At 37.1% G+C, this 19,257-nt stretch overlaps 1 protein-coding gene across 1 annotated transcript in view; it reads left to right on the top strand.

Annotated features, from left to right (window-relative positions):
• Positions 1-19,257, top strand: part of LOC138702910 (neurotrophin 1-like) — a 66,917-nt gene that overhangs the window by 38,764 nt on the left and 8,896 nt on the right. Inside the window, exons 3-7 of the mRNA XM_069830306.1 lie at positions 1,630-1,792; positions 1,873-2,095; positions 4,257-4,358; positions 16,308-16,478; positions 16,565-16,688. Coding sequence (XP_069686407.1) covers positions 1,630-1,792; positions 1,873-2,095; positions 4,257-4,358; positions 16,308-16,478; positions 16,565-16,688 — 783 coding nt within the window. The remainder of the gene's footprint in view (positions 1-1,629; positions 1,793-1,872; positions 2,096-4,256; positions 4,359-16,307; positions 16,479-16,564; positions 16,689-19,257) is intronic.

Below are 19,257 nucleotides of genomic sequence, written 5' to 3'. Positions count from 1 at the left end.
TGAAATTTTTTGTGTGTATTTATGTATGTCATATCTACAATATGATGGAAAATCACTTCTCTACCTTTGAAAGATTGTCTGATAAAAATAAATTCATTTAAAAAAATGGTCACATATCAGTTTTTTCTTCTAACACAAAATAAAAAAAAAAATATATTATTTATTGAGGAATGTAGTTGAAAGAGCATGATATTGTAAACATGAGTTTCAGCAATAAAATAAAAGAGAGAGAACATGAAAAGTTAATAAGTTATGAGTTATGAGGGAAACGCTTCATCATTGCACAGTGAACTGCCACTGTTTTGAATTTCGAAAAAAAAAATATATATAGGGGAGAGTCGGGTAGTATCGGACATCGGGTAGTATCGGACAGTGCGTTTCTTTCATCTACCACCATATGGTAGAACCTGAATGACATGGTTACGTTTCTCTATGCGACATCACAGAAACGTAACCATGTCAATCAGGTACCATCAACGTGTGGTAGATGAAAGAAACTCACTGTCCGATATTACTCGCTGTCCGACTCTCCCCTATATTTTTTTTAATCTTAAAAATATTTTTTTCATATAGCAGAAGGACGGTGTTTTACACATACTAATTTCCATTTCTGTACAAGATACAATAATAGAGGGAAAACAAATGTTGAATATTTCCAAAAATTTTACTGCTGTAAGCTGTACCTAACCCCTTAAACGACAATGTTATGTTTTCACAGTTCTTCCTGTTATTTTATTAAAATTAAATATGTTTAGATACACTATTTTTTTTCGGAGGAGGGCCCGCAAGCAAGCACCACAGAATTAGGTTTATTGTGCAATCCCCTTATGTTGGAATGATTGTTGAAGTCCTTAGGATCGCTTCTTTCAAGCGGATGAGTCACTACATGGTGCCATTGTATCCATTCAGCCACAGCATCCAGTTCTGACTGGAGATCTGATCCTCCGCCTGCCTATGATGTTATTCTGTGGCCTCCTCAGATCGATGACATCTGTTCGCAATTCATATGCCTGAATCTGCTGCATCCTCAACCAGAAGAACATGTCGCCATCGATTCCAATACTCACCAAGGCGCCATCTGTCCAAGGAGCTATACTCCCCCGGTCACCCGCAGTCCGCTTATTAAAGCCCCTGCGGCTTCGCTGGATATGTGCAGCTCCCGCAGACAGATGCCGCCTTTAGACAGATCCTGGGACCACGTCCGTCATGTCCTCTTGGCAGACCTATAAACTGTTATGATGATTAATGGAAATAATACTAATGAAGGCGAGATGAATCCAAGGTCCAACTTGTCCCAACCAGGACATGAACCCGTGCCCTCTCGTTTCACGGCCAAGAAGGCTAACCGTTACTGCACAGCGGTGGACCTTAATACTTTTAGTAGTAGTAATAGTTATGGCAATTTACTTAACTGCGATTTGAACTATAAATGTTATGCATAATCGAAATTCAACGTGGGCGAGGAACGAACGATAAATTTTGCCTACAGCTCTCTTTCACGGTTAAGAGTTCTTTAAGTACCATACCATACATCAATGACACATGACCCACACTTTTACTTCTATTCAGGAAGAGCAAATTTAACGACAATAATTCTGATGTGAAGTGCTCGATATTTCTCTGTTGCAGGCCCTGGAACTCAGGCATCTACGAGTCATATCTGGGGGACCTCACCGACGCATCATGATGAACCCCAACGCGCGCCCCACGGCGCCCTCCAGACCGAGGCCTGGTGCCCCATTGCGTCCTCCACCTTCCAATCACAACCGCCGCAACGTTCAAGTGCAGACAGGTAAGCGAACTGCAGCACACATACCTCAGGACTGTATGGTATGTGGTCCAGAACAGGTTACTAAGTTCCTTCTATTGCAGAGATGGTGCCTCCTCCTCCACCTCCGCCACCACCGAGACCGGGAGGACCTCCTCCGCACAGAGGAGGTAAACCCCGTCGACCGCCCCCGGGGAAACACCCCTCGGCACCCCTCAGGCCACCTGTGCCCGACAGGAAGCACTCGACAGGGGATGAGTCCCCCAGCAAGGAGAATTGCGACTATTTCACCAACACCTTATGTCTGGAGGTGGCGAACTATCCAAAGTGAGTTCACACACTCTTTATATAAAGATTATTTTAATATCAATTCACATTATAAAATTTCAGACTCAAACTGAATCTGCTCGGTTCAAAGGTGTTTTTACTAACTGGTTATTGAACGACGTTATTTATTATCGGATGTGTACTTATCTGGCGTCGATGAAATTGGTGATACGAAGATGATATTTACAGGACATGACTTTGAACATTTGGCATGACTAGAGATCGGATTGTAAAGGGAAAATTGTTGTTTTTGTTGTTATCTAATGCCGGGCTTTGGCAACGAAGCCATTAGCGTTCTTGCTCTCCAATATTTCTCTGTGGTGAATCCATCAGGTAGAACTTCACAGGTTATGAGATGATCTTCAGTTATTTCTTCTTCTTTGTTGCATAGAGAGCAAATTGGATTTGTATAAATTCCTATTTTATTCAAGTGTTTGGCCAAATAATCGTGTTCTGTAAGCAGTCTGAATTTTTCTACTGCAGATTTACGTGGGATTTCTGGAATAATTTCTGTTTTTTTATTAAAATGCTCCATTTTTTATCTTTGGCTTTGGTACATAGTGCTTGGTTTTGCTTGATTTTATATTTATTTTTAATTAGTCTTTTGATGGATGTAAAAGGTAGGCTTGTATTTGTATTCTGAATTAAATTGGATCCTTTTTGGCAAGAAAGTCAGCAGTTTCATTTCCAGAAATTTTCATAAAAAAGAACAAAAAAAGGGAAAGTTATAGCCAAAAAAATGGACTTGAAAAAGGACTATATTACTCCCCAAAACACACTTCAGCAGATTAATGGATATACATGACACACATAATCTTACATTTATCTCTTCACAATATAAGAAAATTGTGGTATTTGATATCGTCAAAAAAGGGCTTCAAAAAGGACTATATTACTCCCTCAAAAGGGTGCTATTTTAATTGAAAACACACCAGCACATTCGTGGATACACATAGCACACACAAGCTTATATTTATCGCTTCACAACATAAGGAAAGTGTTGTATTTGATCACATTCAACATTTCAATATGTTTCAATATGATTCTGCCTCTTCGAATGCAGAATGTCTTTATAAAAAGAAAATGACCGCTCAACATCAACTGAAACCAGAGGTGAAAATTTTCTTTCTACCCTGAACTCTAAATCAGCACACTTTATTAGTTTTTCAATGTCTGGAATCAGAAGAAGAACGATATTTTTATTTTTGCTTGCTCAGGAAGTTATAGGCCTATCAAAAAATACAGGAAAATTATCTAAATGTCTGCGATATTCTGTCAAAAAAGGACCAAAATAAGATATGTTTTTAAAAAGGGACAAAAAAGGGAATATGGATTTAAAACGTGAGAGAGAAAAAAAGGGAAGTTAAAACTACATAATTTCGTCAGTGGAAGATAGTTTTGAACATCGTAATTAATTATTTCATGTTGAAATAAAAAAAGGGATTTCCTTTAAAATCCTGTCTCTAGCCATGACATAGCCTGATATTCACCCTATAGTTGAGGAAACATTAAGCAAATAAAACAAATATGTAATCAGCCCAACCGGGATTCGAACCCACCCTGGTGCACTATTCCTCAACCCCGAGACCTATTAGGTTACGTCAATTTTTCGGCTTTTTTCCCCTTCAGAATTCTCCTACGCTTCTTCAAAGAGAACGGCGGAGTGAGACAAGTCACCAACAGTCTTGGAGTTTACATAGATACTTCTTCTCAATCCCTTGCGATAAGTACGATTGTGTACCTTTCGTTTCGACCTCAATTTCCTCTTTTTTTCATTGTCATTCATGAATAACTTCAGAGTTTACAGAAACACCTTTAATGTCAAAACGTTACAATTTTTCTCTATTTGTAGGTCGAGTACAGAACTTCCACATAAAAAAGACACGTATTTCTTCACAACACAGCTAAAATAACGAAATCTACACAATAGCTTAATAACTCTGAATGCTTCAAATCTCACACAAATAAAATAATGAAACGTCTTTATACAGCACTGTATTGGCAAGAAATAGTCTAACTACATTCGCAAAATATGAGAAGTTATGCTTTTTACGATCTAGAATAATTTTTTACTGGTGTAAGTACGTTTTCGTTCCTCTGCTTAACAATCTCTTCCACTTCCACTTAGAAAACATATATGTCAGCGTGTCAATGCTTTCAGAGACGCCATCATGGCGAGCATTCACCGGAACCAGGGTGCATTCGAGGCGCTGCTAGCGGACTCCAGGGCGCAGATACAAGAGCAAGAGCAGAGTAACAACAGGTGAGGAACCAACTGGACATTCAAACATACTGTAACAACACTGATTCGCTATACTTTAGATGCACTCAATAATGAACATAAGCTGAACTTAACAGCGATTTTCTTATGTCAGTTTCAGCATCATCACGATTTCGTATCGTAGCAACCACGTACTGTTAACACAGATTATGTTAATGCCACACAACAAACTAACTCTAAGGTTCAATGGTAATTAATAATGCACATAAAATGAACGTAACGGCGATTTTCTTATGTCAGTTTAGTATTATCACAATTTCGTATCCTAGCAACGATATAGGCCCTATAATTAACAGAGTCATAGACTGTATTAACGCTCATAAGAAGCCAAAGATTCAATTATAAGTTAATTAATTTGCTCATAGAATAAACGTTAATGGCGATTTTCTTATGTCAGTTTTAGTATTATCACGATTTCGTATCCTAGCAACCATATATAGCTAACATAGACAGTGTTAACGCTCTTAAGAAGTCAAAGATTCAATGATAAGTTAATTAATTTCCTCACAAAATAAACGTTAATGGCGATTTTCTTATGTCAGTTTTAGTATTATCACGATTTCGTATCTTAGCAACCACATAGCCCTATAGTTAACATAGAGTGGGTTAATGCCACATAACAAGACTGCCTCTAAGGTTCAACTGTAATTAATTAGAGACATAAATGAACTTAGCAGCTATTTCCTTACATCAGTTGTCTCCTTGCATAGGAAAAGCTGGCCTACATCGCTGTAGCGTGACTCCGTGAATGTGCCCCAAACTGTGTGCCACAGATGTCGGTGAAATCCTGCGACACGGAATTTCATTGAACGACACTTTCAACTGTTAAGTTCTTCGGACGATTGACATGGCAACCTGCTCACTGCAGTTCAGAACCAACAACCTCTTAATCTGTTGGGCATGCGTCTGGCGACAGTGTTTTGTTTGCTTTTTAATGTCTGTTATCTTCTTGTTTGTTTGTCTTATTACGCGCCTAGACTCTCTATGTGCTCAATTTTCTGTTATGAATCTACCCATCCGTCTGCGTTTATGCTGAAACCCTAAATTTCAGATTTTATTCACACTGCAGAAGAATATCACTGCTTAGACGAAGCACACAAGATCTCAACAAATATTATCTTATCAACACTTAAATATTGTAACACAAAATATTGTATATTTACAACAAAGATTGTGAAGAAATGGTTCAGAGATGGATGACATATTTATTTTGAAAATTTTGTTTGGAAATAAATGTGAATTTTCTAATTATTTCGATGGTGTTCGCGAAAATGGGATTAAGTTAATTTTTGTGGAAATTTGTTCTCCAGGGGAATACACAAATTGAATTATGTAAGTGATTGTGCAAAATACCAAAGAAAACTAGCATTTGATATGTTTTATTTGTGTAGAAAATTATTATACGGGAATTTTACTTGAAGCAAGTAAAGCGATAGGTTTGGAAGTAAATCCCGAAAAGACAAAGTAGGCTATATGATTATGTCTCGTGACCAGAATATTGTACGAAATGGAAATATAAAAATTGGAAACGTATTCTTTGAAGAGGTGGAACAATTCAAATACCTGGGAGCAGCAGTAACAAATATTAATGATACTCGAGAGAAAATTAAACACAGAATAAATATGGGAAATGCCTGTTATTATTCGGCTGAGAAGCTTTTATCATCCAGTCTGCTGTCAAAAAATCTGAAATTTAGAATTTATAAAACAGTTACATTACGGGTTGTTCTTTATGGTTGTGAAACTTGGACTCTCACTTTGAGAGAGGAACATAGGTTAAGGGTGTTTGAGAATAAGGTACTTAGGAAAATATTTGGGGCTAAGAGGGATGAAGTTACAGGAGAATGGAGAAAGTTACACAACAAAGAACTGCACGCATTGTATTCTTCACCTGACATAATTAGGAACACTAAATCGAGATGTTTGAGATGGGCAGGGCATGTAGCACGTATGGACGAATTCAGAAATGCATATAGAGTGTTAGTTGGGAGGCCGGAGGGAAAAAGACCTTTGGGGAGGCCGAGACGTAGATGGGAAGATAATATTAAAATGGATTTGAGGGAGGTGGGATATAATGGTAGAGACTGGATAGATCTTGCTCAGGATAGGGACCAATGGCGGGCTTATAGTAGGAAGTCCAGTTAAATCTGGTTCACAATAAACCGGGAACGAGAACCAGAATGAAAACGAGAAGCAGAGGATGTGAATATGAAAATTTTTGATTCACAATAAACCGAGAACGTAGACGATTATGCATATCGATATGCATGTCAATAACGATATGTAAAGTCGATATTACGCAGTCTGGTGTTATTTATGTATAATTGACCAATGGCGTTCCTCATGAGTACAAGGCAGCCAACATAAACACAGGTTAACCAACTTCGAAATTTCAACTGAAACATTTCATTAGGTACGGTACCATAAATATGCCCATGCATCTTTATTATCACAACCTATTTTAAGTCTACCATAACGTAAAGTAATTAGAGAAGAAACATTTGTAATAGAACAAAAATGAACACAACAGTAGTTATTGAATTGAAGCGTGAATATGTAGTGTGTAATACAACCAATACAGTAATAAATATGATTCACTCACGATCGGTGTTCAAAGACGCAGCTATTGAAAGCCAAGTATTCTCCTTCATTTTCTCATCTTTATACGAGGCACGCCGCTTATTGTAAACGTGAGGATTTTCTTCAACACTCAATATTAGAATCTCATCAAATAAAACTTGCTCTATGATGCACAGCACAGAACAAAATAATACATAGGTTATGTCACGATCTTCTTGCTACAAAATATATGACGACAAAATAGCTTTTAGATGATAATAGAATGAATCTAGTGGGCTGTGATCGGAAACATGAATGCCAAAGTTGAAACTTGGCCAAATCTCCGTTCCCGATCCCGGGCTCCGACAAGTTTTTCGTTAATTGTGAATGCTGACATTTAAATGTACACATTTTAACAATTTTACCGTTTTCGTTCCGATTCTCGTTTCCGGTTTATTGTGAACCAGCCTTTAGTCTACGCGGTGGCTTGGTGGTGTAGAAAATAATCTTAACACTCCCCGAGTAAGCTAAAGGTAAAGGAAAGCCCAGAAAAACAGTCAATAGAAGAGAATCATTGCGGCTGTCTTCGCCTGACAAGGCTGTTGCACCTATGAGGAAGAAAAATATATGTCTTAAACATGCAATTCTCGAAACCGCTCTCCAAAATTCGTAAGTAGGAAATACAACTTCAATCAAATTTCACTTGAAATGTGGCTTATATTCTTCCTACTAGGACCGTCTTAAGCTTACAAACCATTCTTCCTTTTTCGCGGAACTGACATCGACCGCACCCGTTTCTCATACCCGGATAATTACGGATATTAATCGCAATCTGATCTGTTGTGGCGCAGCTGGGCGGCCACTTCCGCAGAACTCTGTGGAATTTGTAGCAGTGATCAGCTATTAAGCAGAATTGGCTTCCAGCGAAAGTGACAAAGCCACAGGAATCTGTGTAAGGTTTGGAGGTTATGTTGCGAGGGCAATGAACCAACCGGTGTTATAAAGATATATTTCAACGCCTACTTCCTCTTATGTATGCGAGAGGCATCCCTTATAACGGATTTCTAACACGGTATGCGAGAAGTAACCATTGCTGTACTTCGGTGTCCAAGTTGGTGTCATGATGTGTAAAAGTTGTTTGCATGAACGGCAGACAGATTAAAGCAGCAGAGATGGGATTTATTGGGAGTGTAGCTGAAAAACAAGGACAGGACTACACGTAATACAAACCAGCTTGTAAATATTCATGACTAGAACTCAACGTTGCCATAATTAAAATTTACATGACACATTCGCGACCATAGTAAAGAAAGAAGTGTGGGGCGATGGAAAAATTAGAATTAGAAGTAGCAGAGGGACAGGAGTCCAACAAATTATAGAAAAAAAAGTATCAAAGTCTGGCAGAAGTCATAAGACCAATAATGAAATATATTTTTCCAGATATCTTCTAATTCTTTCATATTTTTCTTCATTTCTTTTGCTTTCTATTAATTCCTTTCGTAGCTCCTTTTATTGTTTCCATTTCCTTCCATTCCTCCCTACTTCTCCTCTTTTCATCTTCCTTTTCTTCTTCCCTTATTATTATTAAATTCACTTTCTATTTTCCTTCCTTTCTCTATGCTTTAGCTCCTTTCATTTTATATTTTTCCCCATCATTTTATTTTTGTTTCCTTCATTGTACTTCTTCTGTTTTCTTTCTTTCTGTATATTCTTTTGTTCTCCCTCTTATTTCTCCCTTTTTCATTCATGTATTTCTTCTCTTGTATCCTTCTTTCATTAATTGTTATTTTCTTTCTTCTACTGTTTCTCTCTGTATTTTTTGTTTTTATTCCTTCTCTAGTTTCTTCCATTATCTCTCTTTCCTTTGCTTCTTTCTTTCTTTCTTTCTTTCTTTCTTTATTTCCTCCATTATTTCTCTTTCCTTCGCTTCTTTCTTTCTTTCTTTCTTTCTTTCTTTCTTCCATTATTTCTCTTTCCTTTGCTTCTTTCTTTCTTCCATTATTTCTCTTTCCTTTGCTTCTTTCTTCCTTTCTTCCATTATTTCTCTTTCCTTTGCTTCTTTCTTTCTTCCTTCCATTATTTCTCTTTCCTTTGCTTCTTTCTTTCTTTCTTCCTTCCATTATTTCTCTTTCCTTTGCTTCTTTCTTTCTTTCTTCCTTCCATTATTTCTCTTTCCTTTGCTTCTTTCTTCCTTACTTCCATTATTTACCTTTCCTTTGCTTCTTTCTTCCTTCCATTATTTCTCTTTCCATTGCTCCTTTCTTTCTTCCTTCCTTCCATTATTTCTCTTCCCTTTGCTTCTTTCTTTCTTCCTTCCATTATTTCTCTTTCCTTTGCTTCTTTCTTTCTTCCTTCCATTATTTCTCTTTCCTTCGCTTCTTTCTTTCTTTCTTTCTTTCTTTCTTCCTTCCATTATTTCTCTTTCCTTCGCTTCTTTCTTTCTTTCTTTCTTTCTTTCTTCCATTATTTCTCTTTCCTTTGCTTCTTTCTTCCTTCCTTCCATTATTTCTCTTTCCTTTGCTTCTTTCTTTCTTTCTTCCTTCCATTATTTCTCTTTCCTTTGCTTCTTTCTTCCTTCCTTCCATTATTTCTCTTTCCTTTGCTTCTTTCTTCCTTCCTTCCATTATTTCTCTTTCCTTTGCTTCTTTCTTTCTTCCTTACATTATTTCTCTCTTTTATCGGTTTTCATTCCTTCAATAGTTCCTTTCTTTTTTCTTCTCTAGTTCCTTTCTTTCTTCCATCGTTTCTCTCTTTCTTTTGTTCCTTTCTTTCTTCCCTAATTACTTTCTTTTTTACTTCTCTTGTTTCATTCTTTCCTCCATTGTTTATCTCTCCCATCTTTTGTTTTTCTTCCTTCTTCCTTTCTTTTTCTCGCGTTTCCTTAGTTTCTTTCCTGCCCTACTTTCTTTCTTGCTTCTCTTTTTTCTTTTTTTTTCTTTCCTCCTTCCTTAGCTTTTCCATTCCTTTCTCTCTTCATCCATTAGTTTTTCTTCCTTCTCTTGTTTATTTATTTTCTATTTTTTCTCTTCATTCAATTCTTTTTTTTCTTCCTTCCCTTCTTCGTTTACCTTCTTTTCATGCCTTCTTTCTCGTCTCTATATTGGTTCCAGTCCTTACTTGGGGGTTTTGTTTACTTTATAAGATACGAACTTCGTGTTGTAGAATGATCAGGACGCCAAGCTTTTATATAAATCACCGTAGTCTATATCACATTCTCAATCGATAAATATTCATGCTGTAGACAGTCTAGAGCAGGCCTGCACAAACGGCGCTCATTGAGCGCGGCCACTCCTTCGGAGCTCTCCGGAAAGGTATGTCGGAATGACGTAGACCTGCTATAGGTAGAGGGTAGTCCACGCAGCTATCTGGTGTAGTGTGTATTATCAGTAGCTATTTCAATTTGCCTATCTACGGCTACATAATGGAGGAATCTAAAAGACGGAAAAGTGATCATCAGGCAAATTCTTTCAATATTGCATGGGGAAATGCTTATTTTTTCACAGCAGCTGGAGTCAATACTTATCTGCCACAAAAGTTTGAAAGAAAGAGGAAAACATAATATAACGCGTCATTACTAGTTCAAACATAGAGATACGATGGTTTTGTAAGTGAAGATTGCAGTAAAAAGGTTCAGGAGTTGAAAGTTGCATTATTACACAAGGTAGGATACGTTAGAATGTATTAATCTTTAACAATTTAAATATCCCTCTTCAGGGAAAAGGCCAGCTCATTGTTGAATAAATTACGGGATTTCAGTTGTAAAGTTACACTTTTCGTAAATCAGTTTCTGGAAGGTGATATGGCCACACGCGCTAACCGTTTCTCCACAGGTGTGGACTCCAATATTCTTTTGAGAAGATTAACTCCATATGTAGTTGAAATTATTGAGGATCATCAGTATGGGTTTAGGCGAAATAGGTGACTATTGATCAGATTTTTTGTATTCGACAGATACAGTATTTGAGAAAAAAATGGGAGTATAAGAGTACAGTACATCAGTTATTGATCGATTTCAAAAAGGCATATGACTCGGTTAAGAGAGAAGTTTTATATAATATTCTTATTGAATTTGGTATTCCCAAGAAACTAGTTCGATTAATTAAAATGTGTCTTAGTGAAACTTACAACAGAGTCCGTATAGGCCAGTTTCTATCTGACGCTTTTCCAATTCACTGCGGGCTAAATGAAGGAGATGCAATATCACCTTTACTTTTTAACTTTGCTTTAGAATATGCCATTAGGAAAGTCCAGGATAACAGAGAAGGTTGGGAATTGAACGGGTTACATCAGCTTCTTGTCTATGCGGATGACGTGAATATGTTAGGAGAGAATCCACAAACGATTAGGGAAAACACGGGAATTCTACTTGAAGCAAGTAATGCGCTAGGTTTGGAAGTAAATCCCGAAAAGACAAAGTATATGATTATGTCTCGTGACCAGAATATTGTACGAAACAGAAATGTAAAAATTGGAGATTCATCCTTGGGAGAGGTGGAAAAATTGAAATATCTTGGAGCAACAGTAACAAATATAAATGACACTCGGGAGGAAATTGAAGTAGAATACGGGAAACGCTTGTTATTATACGGTTGAGAAACTTTTGTTATTAAGTCTGCTGTAAAGAAAATCTGAAAGAATTTATTAAACCGTTATATTACCGGTTGTTTTGTATGGTTGTGAAACTTGGCCTCTCACTTTGAGAGAGGAACACAGATTAAGGGTGTTTGAGAATAAGTTTCTTAGGAAAATATTTGGGGCTAAGAGGGATGAAGTTACAGGAGAATGAAGAGCAAATGCTGGGTAATTTTCGGTGCTGGACCCTGGACTCATTTCACCGGCATTATCACCTTCAATTCATTCAGACGCTAAATAACCTGAGATGTTGATACAGCGTCGTAAAATAACCCAATAAAATAAATTCATCTTTAGGGACTAGGAAAGCTTAGTAAAGACAGTAATTCGTTTTGTTTTTCTATACTTGAATTGCCGAGATCTCCTTAAGTCTGAAGCAAAAAGTAAAACCCGAGCAATGCCGGGTGCTTTTAGCTAGTAATGTAATAACGTTGAACTTCTACTCTCTGCACATGTTTATTCAGACACTTCTTCTGGACAACAAGATGATAATTTTTAGCAAAAGGATTAGTTTATTTGTAAGTATATATCTTCTTGTAATATATTCACACTGTGTATTAGAGAAAAATACTGTATTAAGTTCCTCACTTTGCATCATCCAAATACAAACTGCGCGCCTGCCTCTGCAGCGTAAATCAACTTATCGGAGACATGAGGGTCACCTACCAGATGTAAGCATCTGCCTACACTTGGATATTATACTTTGGAGTGTTACAAACACGTCTATATTTAGAATTTAGCATTAAAGACGGGGTGTGAAAAATGATTTTTGGTCGGCTAGATGCTTGCAATTACACACTGTGCACCGTTCGGACAGTCTTTCATCATAAATGGAAAAAGAATGTGTAGCGCCGAATGTGTAATTGCTAGTGGTAAGCGCCTAAGCTCCAAGTCAGGTCCAAGGATGGTTTATTTATTTATTCACTTGCTCGGGCTGCATTGCAAAATCTTCAACTGAGACGTTGTGTGTATGATGGGAAACTCTGTAAACTCTGCTTTATCCTGTGTGCACGTAACTTCAGAGTTTATGTGCCTCAACTTCGCAGTCTACTTACAATAAACCAATGTTTAAACATTTAATGTGTTAACCCAATTTTGCATAATTTAATTATCAAGTGTCTATCAGTCCATTCTATCTTGTGGATGGATTTTTTAAACACATGCCTGAAATCTGATTCTGAATAAAAAGAACCGATTATGAAACAAAAAAATATATATATAATATTTTTATTACTGAGTTGAACTATTATCTTTGTCTTAGAATAATTTTCTGTTTTGATTAAGGGTCACATAAGATATTCTAAACTCAGTCATTCATTGGAATATAATATGTTGGTAGACTATAATGTGTTACATATTCCAAATACATTGACGAATTTTGTGATTTGTAGTTCTGCAGTCTTGTTCGTCATTATTACAAAAGATGTAATACAATTTTAGTAGGTTATTTTACGACGTTTTATCAACTGCCGTGACTATCTAGCGTCTGAATAACATGAAGGTGATAATACTGGCGAAATAAGTCCAAGGGTCTTCGCCGAAAGTTACCCAGCATTTGCTCTTAGTGGATTGAGGGAAAACGTCGGAAAAACCTCAACCAGGTAACTTGTCCCAGGACTTGAGCCCGGGCCCGCTCGTGTTGAATAAATTACGGGATTTCAGTCGTAAATTTACACTTTTCGTAAGTCAGTTTCGGGAAGGTAATATGGCTCACTTTCCAACGATAGTAACTGCTCGTGATGAAGCCATGTTAAACGATTATGTGCGAATATTAATTGAAATTCAAAATGAATTTAATTCTAGGTTCCAAGATCTTGTCTTAATCGGAAAGAAGTTTAAAATTATCATAATAAATTCCTTTAACACCAGTTGAAACAGTGTCAGACGATTTACAGCTTGAACTTATTGATCTTCAATGTGGCATAAGGACTAAAAACCGTTTGAATAATACTACTAGCCTGGTTGAGTTTTACAAGAGTAAACGTCAGCAGTAATATCCACGACTACACAAGCTGGCTGTGAAAATGATTGCTGTGTTTGGCTCAACATTTATATTTGTGAGCAACTGTTTTCTATTATCAACTTTAATAATAGCAGACATCCAACATCTGTAATTGATATTTTTTTACGATCAGTACTGTTCCTTTCAGCTGCCAACAGCATAAAACTCCGTTTTGATGTACTGATAAATAAAAACATAACAAAATGGTATTGTATATTTGGCTATAGAGTTTCTATTATTTCTGTAAAATATAATATTTCTCTATTAATTAATAATAGTCCAAGATAGTTTTGTAAACACTAAACAGGAATTCATTTCATGAACACTCGTATTAGTACTTTTGTGTACATTTTTTACGAGATCACCCTTATAAAGAGTGCAGCCAATATCTGCATTCCGCTCTCGAGCTGTGAGGCGACTCGGAGAGCGCTAACCTAGAGTCTAGACTAGGTATGCTCATTCTCTGACTCCCGATTACGTTCTGTAATCACGACCTTCGAATGTAGAGCGTGCTGTTCCTCGTTCGAAGCTCGACGGATGACTGCGGAAGGCAGTTCAAGTACTTAGTAAACGTACGAACAGTACGGGACAATGACAGAGTCAAAACCTTCTATAAGAAAACGATCATTCCGTACAGTGTGGGAGGAAGGTTATTTTTGTTGTGAAAACTTAAAGTGTTTACTATGTTGTAAGGCATTGTCAGGAATACTACTGAGCAACATAAAACATTATACGCTCTGCCATCCAGAACATGCCGAAGTGACAGGGAAGATGTTTTCTGTAATATGTATTCATATATAAACATTATTATTATTAGGCCTATTATTATTATTATTATTATTATTATTATTATTATTACAATTATTGTTATCGTGGTGATTTTATTCCAACAGAAATACATGTTATGATAAAATTATTTTTCAGGTGTGCAACGTGAACTACAGTTTCAAGAATTGAAAGCACTTCATGATACACCAAACATTGAAGAGAATCGAACAATTCAGAGTCTATGTTTAGGAGCAAGTTGTGTAGTATGTCGGGAATTAGCTAAGGCACTAAAAACCCTTCACGGATGGTGAATTTGTAAAGCAATCTATGGTGCCTGAACAAAATATAGTTAATTATATCTCTGTACTGGAACAGTTCAAATGTGAATTCAGAGAACACAGATTTAATGATTTTAGACGTATGGAAAGTGATATTAATCTTTTTGTTAATCCTTTCATAGTAAATTTAGTACAATCCGTGAGAGTGCAGTTCCAGGACGAGTTAATTGATTTAAAAAGTCACGTAGAATTCACAACTAAATGCGAAGAATATGACTTGCCAAGCATAGAAGTATTCAAAGATGAACAAAACGCAATATCCCAAGATCAGGTTATTCGCTGTCACTCGAAATATGTGTGCAAACAATTATTTTCGAGAATGAAGGTTGCTAAATCCAAAAATCCAAACATAGATCCCGATTAACAGATGAGAATCTTTTGTGCATTGCAGTAAATTCGTTGGGAATAGATTTCTGATTACTTGCAGAAAAGAATTGGCCTACACATGTTGAATGTGGAATATGAAAATAACATTATCTATGATATAATAGTATCATAACTGTATAAAATATAATAAATAATGTAATAACTGAATATTTCCTTTTTCAAATTCAGTTTATTATCCGTATTTGTAAGACAGTGAGAGCGATGCCACGGGCGGTGCTGCAATGTAGTTGCGGAGCCCAGTTCCTACACTGTGTGTGTTATGCAGTGCAGCATCATCCGTGTAATCGGCGCTTTTACAATTTTGAGCATACCTGGTCTAGACGGACTTCGAACTTAGCACTTTGATTCTGAACAGCATTAAAACTGTGCCTTCACCGCTGCGTACATCACAGCTAGTTCGTTATGATATCATACCTTATTATAATACAACCAATTTACATGAAAGTGTTATCCTGTGATTTGCCGTTTAATTTCTTACGCGCTATCGGTTACTGAAATATCTCACATCGTCCCTTATTTATATGTATCAAAACATAAGATCCTGTGGTCTGTTGAGAATCCTATGTTGTTTATTTCTCCTTGAGTTATTGAAGTTATTCTATCTTTAAATAGATGGATAACAATTCCATCGCACAACTCTCATCTTGAGAGTCTAGGTTTCCTTTCCATTTACGTATATTGCCTGCCAAGGCTAAATATATCTAAGGCAATTTCAGATTTTAAGACGCCGCGTCTTCACATAAGATTATTTAGGGCCATTAAATTAAAGAAGTACCTAATTTCTCACGCCTTCTATTCTGTAGGCGAATTCATGACATTCAATAACGCTTCATGAAATTGATACTAAAACTTCGTGTTGTACTAGTAGACTGTTATTGTAAATCTCTTCTTATATATTTCATCTAAACTGTGACTATAAATTAAGACTTTATAATAGTATTACGTTTTTTGACTTGTTCCATATTCTAGCTGTGAAGCAATGTATGAATACCATGGAATGTTAATAAATACAATACAGTACAATTCACGCCTTCCAAGCTTCATAATTAGCAGGCAGGTGACAAGAGTTTAGTGGAGAGAGTCAGACCGGACTTTCACTGGGTGATCCAATTTGGTTCCTCGTTAGAGTTTAACGTGGCAACTTATACAGCTCTTCCTCCAGGTAGCACAGGTACTTTATATTGACAACAAAGCGTCAAAAAACTTTCCTCAAATTTAACTTTGATGATTTTGTTTGTTGCAAAGGCGGCAGGACGAAAGCAACAGCCTCAAGGAGTTGGGGACGGAGGACGGGTACTTGTGCCCTTCTTCCGTGAAGTATGCGCGGCCGAAGCGCGCCAGGGCGACGAACGGCCAATGGAAGTTCATCGTGAACACGGGCGACTACACGCAGACGCTGCGGCTCGAGATGTGTCAGTGAGTGCACCACTATCCTACAGCATTTCTTGTCTCCAGTCGAGCAATTGGTTAATCGCTATGCAATGGCCCCTCCTCTGTTCTAGACGCCCGCACGACGCTTGCAGTTTCGTGTCTGAGAACTTCCGGTCGGAGTGCTCCCAGGTGTACAACTACCACAGACTGCTGACCTGGGACGAGGTCAAGGGTCTGCACATGGACATCTTCAAAGTACGTACTTCTCTTCCACGTCATTCAGTGTTCTGTCCAAGGGCAGGTATTTCACTGCAAACCCAGCTTTCTTCAACCTTTTCTATTTTCTGCCTTCCTCTTTGTCTCCGCATATGGTCGACATATCTTAATGTCGTCTATCACCTGATATCTTCTTCTGTACCGAACTCTTCTCCCGTTCACAATTCCTTCCAGTGCATCCTTCAGTAGGCAGTTTCTTCACAACTAGTGGCCCAACCAATTCCTTTTCCTCTTCCTGATCAGTTTCAGCATAATTCTTTCTTCACCCACTCTTTCCAACACAACTTCATTTCTTAGTCTGTCTGTCCATTTCACACGCTCCATTCTTCTCCATATCCACATTTCAAATGCTTCTATTCGCCTCTCTTCACTTCATCGTAATGTCCGGATTTCTGTTTCATACAATGCAACACTCCATACAAAGCACTTCACTAGTCTCTTCCTTAGTTCTTTTTCCAGAGGTCCACAGAAGATGCTCCTTTTCCTATTAAAACTTCCTTGGCCATTGCTATCCTTCTTTTGACTTCCTGGCAGCAGCTCATGTTACTGCTTATAGTATACCCCAAGTGTATGAAGTATATAAAATACTGGATGATTCACGAGGATTTACCGTCCCTTACGAAGTTTATTTCCGAAGACATTCTGAGCAAAAAATGTCATATAAACATTTGTCATAATATCAATATTTTCAGAATTACACTAATTTTAAGTTGTTTGTGAAATACCATTATTCTTGAGTTTTAATGGTAAAAGAATATTACAGATAAAAAATGAACTATTCAGAAGTTTCATTTCTTTAATTAGCTAGTATTCTGAAACTAAAAATGTGTTGTGAATTCCATAGTTGCTTCGTATAGATTTTTTTTTTCGATTTTTAAGTACAAAATTACATTTTCTTACGCATCTATCAAAGCAATTGCTACAAATCACGTCACTCTTGTAAATTCTTTAAGATTGTATATTAGAATGCATAATTAAACTGTAATGAATCAAGTTCCTAATGTCGTATGATTTGTAACAATTTTTGTGATAAGTTAAAAATAGAAAAAAAAATGTACAAAGCAATTATCAACACACTTTTAGCTTCAGAACACCAGCTAATTAAAGAAATGACACTTCTGAATAAGTCATTCTGTAATTGTAATATTTTTTCTCTTAAAACTGAAGAAAAACATTTTTTACTAACAACTTCAAATTAGTGTAACTCTAAAAATATTGAGATTAGGACAAATTATTTTTATATGATATTTTTTGCTCAGAATGTCTTCAGAAATAAGCTCCGTAAGTGACGGTAAATCTTCGTGAATCATCCTGTACATATATATGTATAAAAAAGTCTACAGTCTTGTTGGAATCCAAACACTTATGGGCCTATTATTCTACCTCTAATTTTGAACATGGGCGAGAAATTGCCGACAAATTTTGCTTGGAGTCCACTATGAGAGACAAGCCTCTTCTACGTGTCATAAGCTTAGTACACGGCCGTCTCTATTTGATTTTTCGTACGAAGGAGGCACGATAAGAATTTCATCGTCCTGTCATCTGCTACATGAGGTCAACTGATTTTCCTCCTTCTTTTACAATATCGAAGATGATGTATTCCACTCCCCGACTTGGAAGTGTGTATTCAGGCGAGGAACCTTTGCGGTCCGCGAACTTTAAGCGTCACGGACCACTAGTTGCGTGGATCTTCAATGTCGAACCACAAAAATTTGTTTTTTCTTGCAGACTACGACCAGAGAGCAACAAACACGAAGAATCAAGCCTTGTTTTTTATTAACATAACGGTCCAGTCGTAACCGAGTCAGTCAATCAGTCAGTCGGTTACTATGGTGACCGGTGATTCTTACAGATTTATGATTAAGAAATAAACTGTGGAGGTTGCGAACAAAACCGGTCATTTCCAAAACAGTATGACAGGAATTGACAAAAAATAACTTTATAATTGGATTCAAAGTGTAAGAAATTTGTTTATTATGGTATTGGGTCAAAATCGGTTTTTGAGCGAAATAACAGGTTTGCAAACGAACCATTCTTCAAGGTAAAGTGGACCAAAATACTGTATCAGAGTAAGGAATATGTCCTTCATAGACGATAAAATTCTACAGACTTAACTCTTTGTTTGAGGTTTCGTAAGGAATGTCTTTGCACAGCGACCCAGTAGCCTACATTGACTGACTCGAAGCAAAGATTGTACTATCTGTCATTCATTCACAGTGCCCAAGGGCATGTCTTTCACTGCAAATCCAGCATTCTCCAGTCTTTCATATTTTCTGCATTCCTTTCAGTCTCCGCATACGATCCATGTTACCTTAACGTCGTCTATCATCTGATATCTTCTTCTGCCTCGAACTCTTCTCCCGTTCACCATTCCTTCCAGTGCATCTTTCAGAAGGCAGTTTCTTCTCAACCAATGACCCAACCAATTCCTTTTTCTCTTCTTGATCAGTTTCAGCATCATTCTTTCTTCACCCACTCTTTCTAACACAGCTTCGTTTCTTATTATGTCTGTCCATTTCACACGCTCCATTCTTCTCCATATCCACAT

The sequence above is a fragment of the Periplaneta americana genome, chromosome 7, assembly GCF_040183065.1.
Source record: "Periplaneta americana isolate PAMFEO1 chromosome 7, P.americana_PAMFEO1_priV1, whole genome shotgun sequence".
Lineage (NCBI taxonomy): Eukaryota > Metazoa > Arthropoda > Insecta > Blattodea > Blattidae > Periplaneta > Periplaneta americana.
This window is presented reverse-complemented; position numbering and strand designations above follow the sequence as displayed.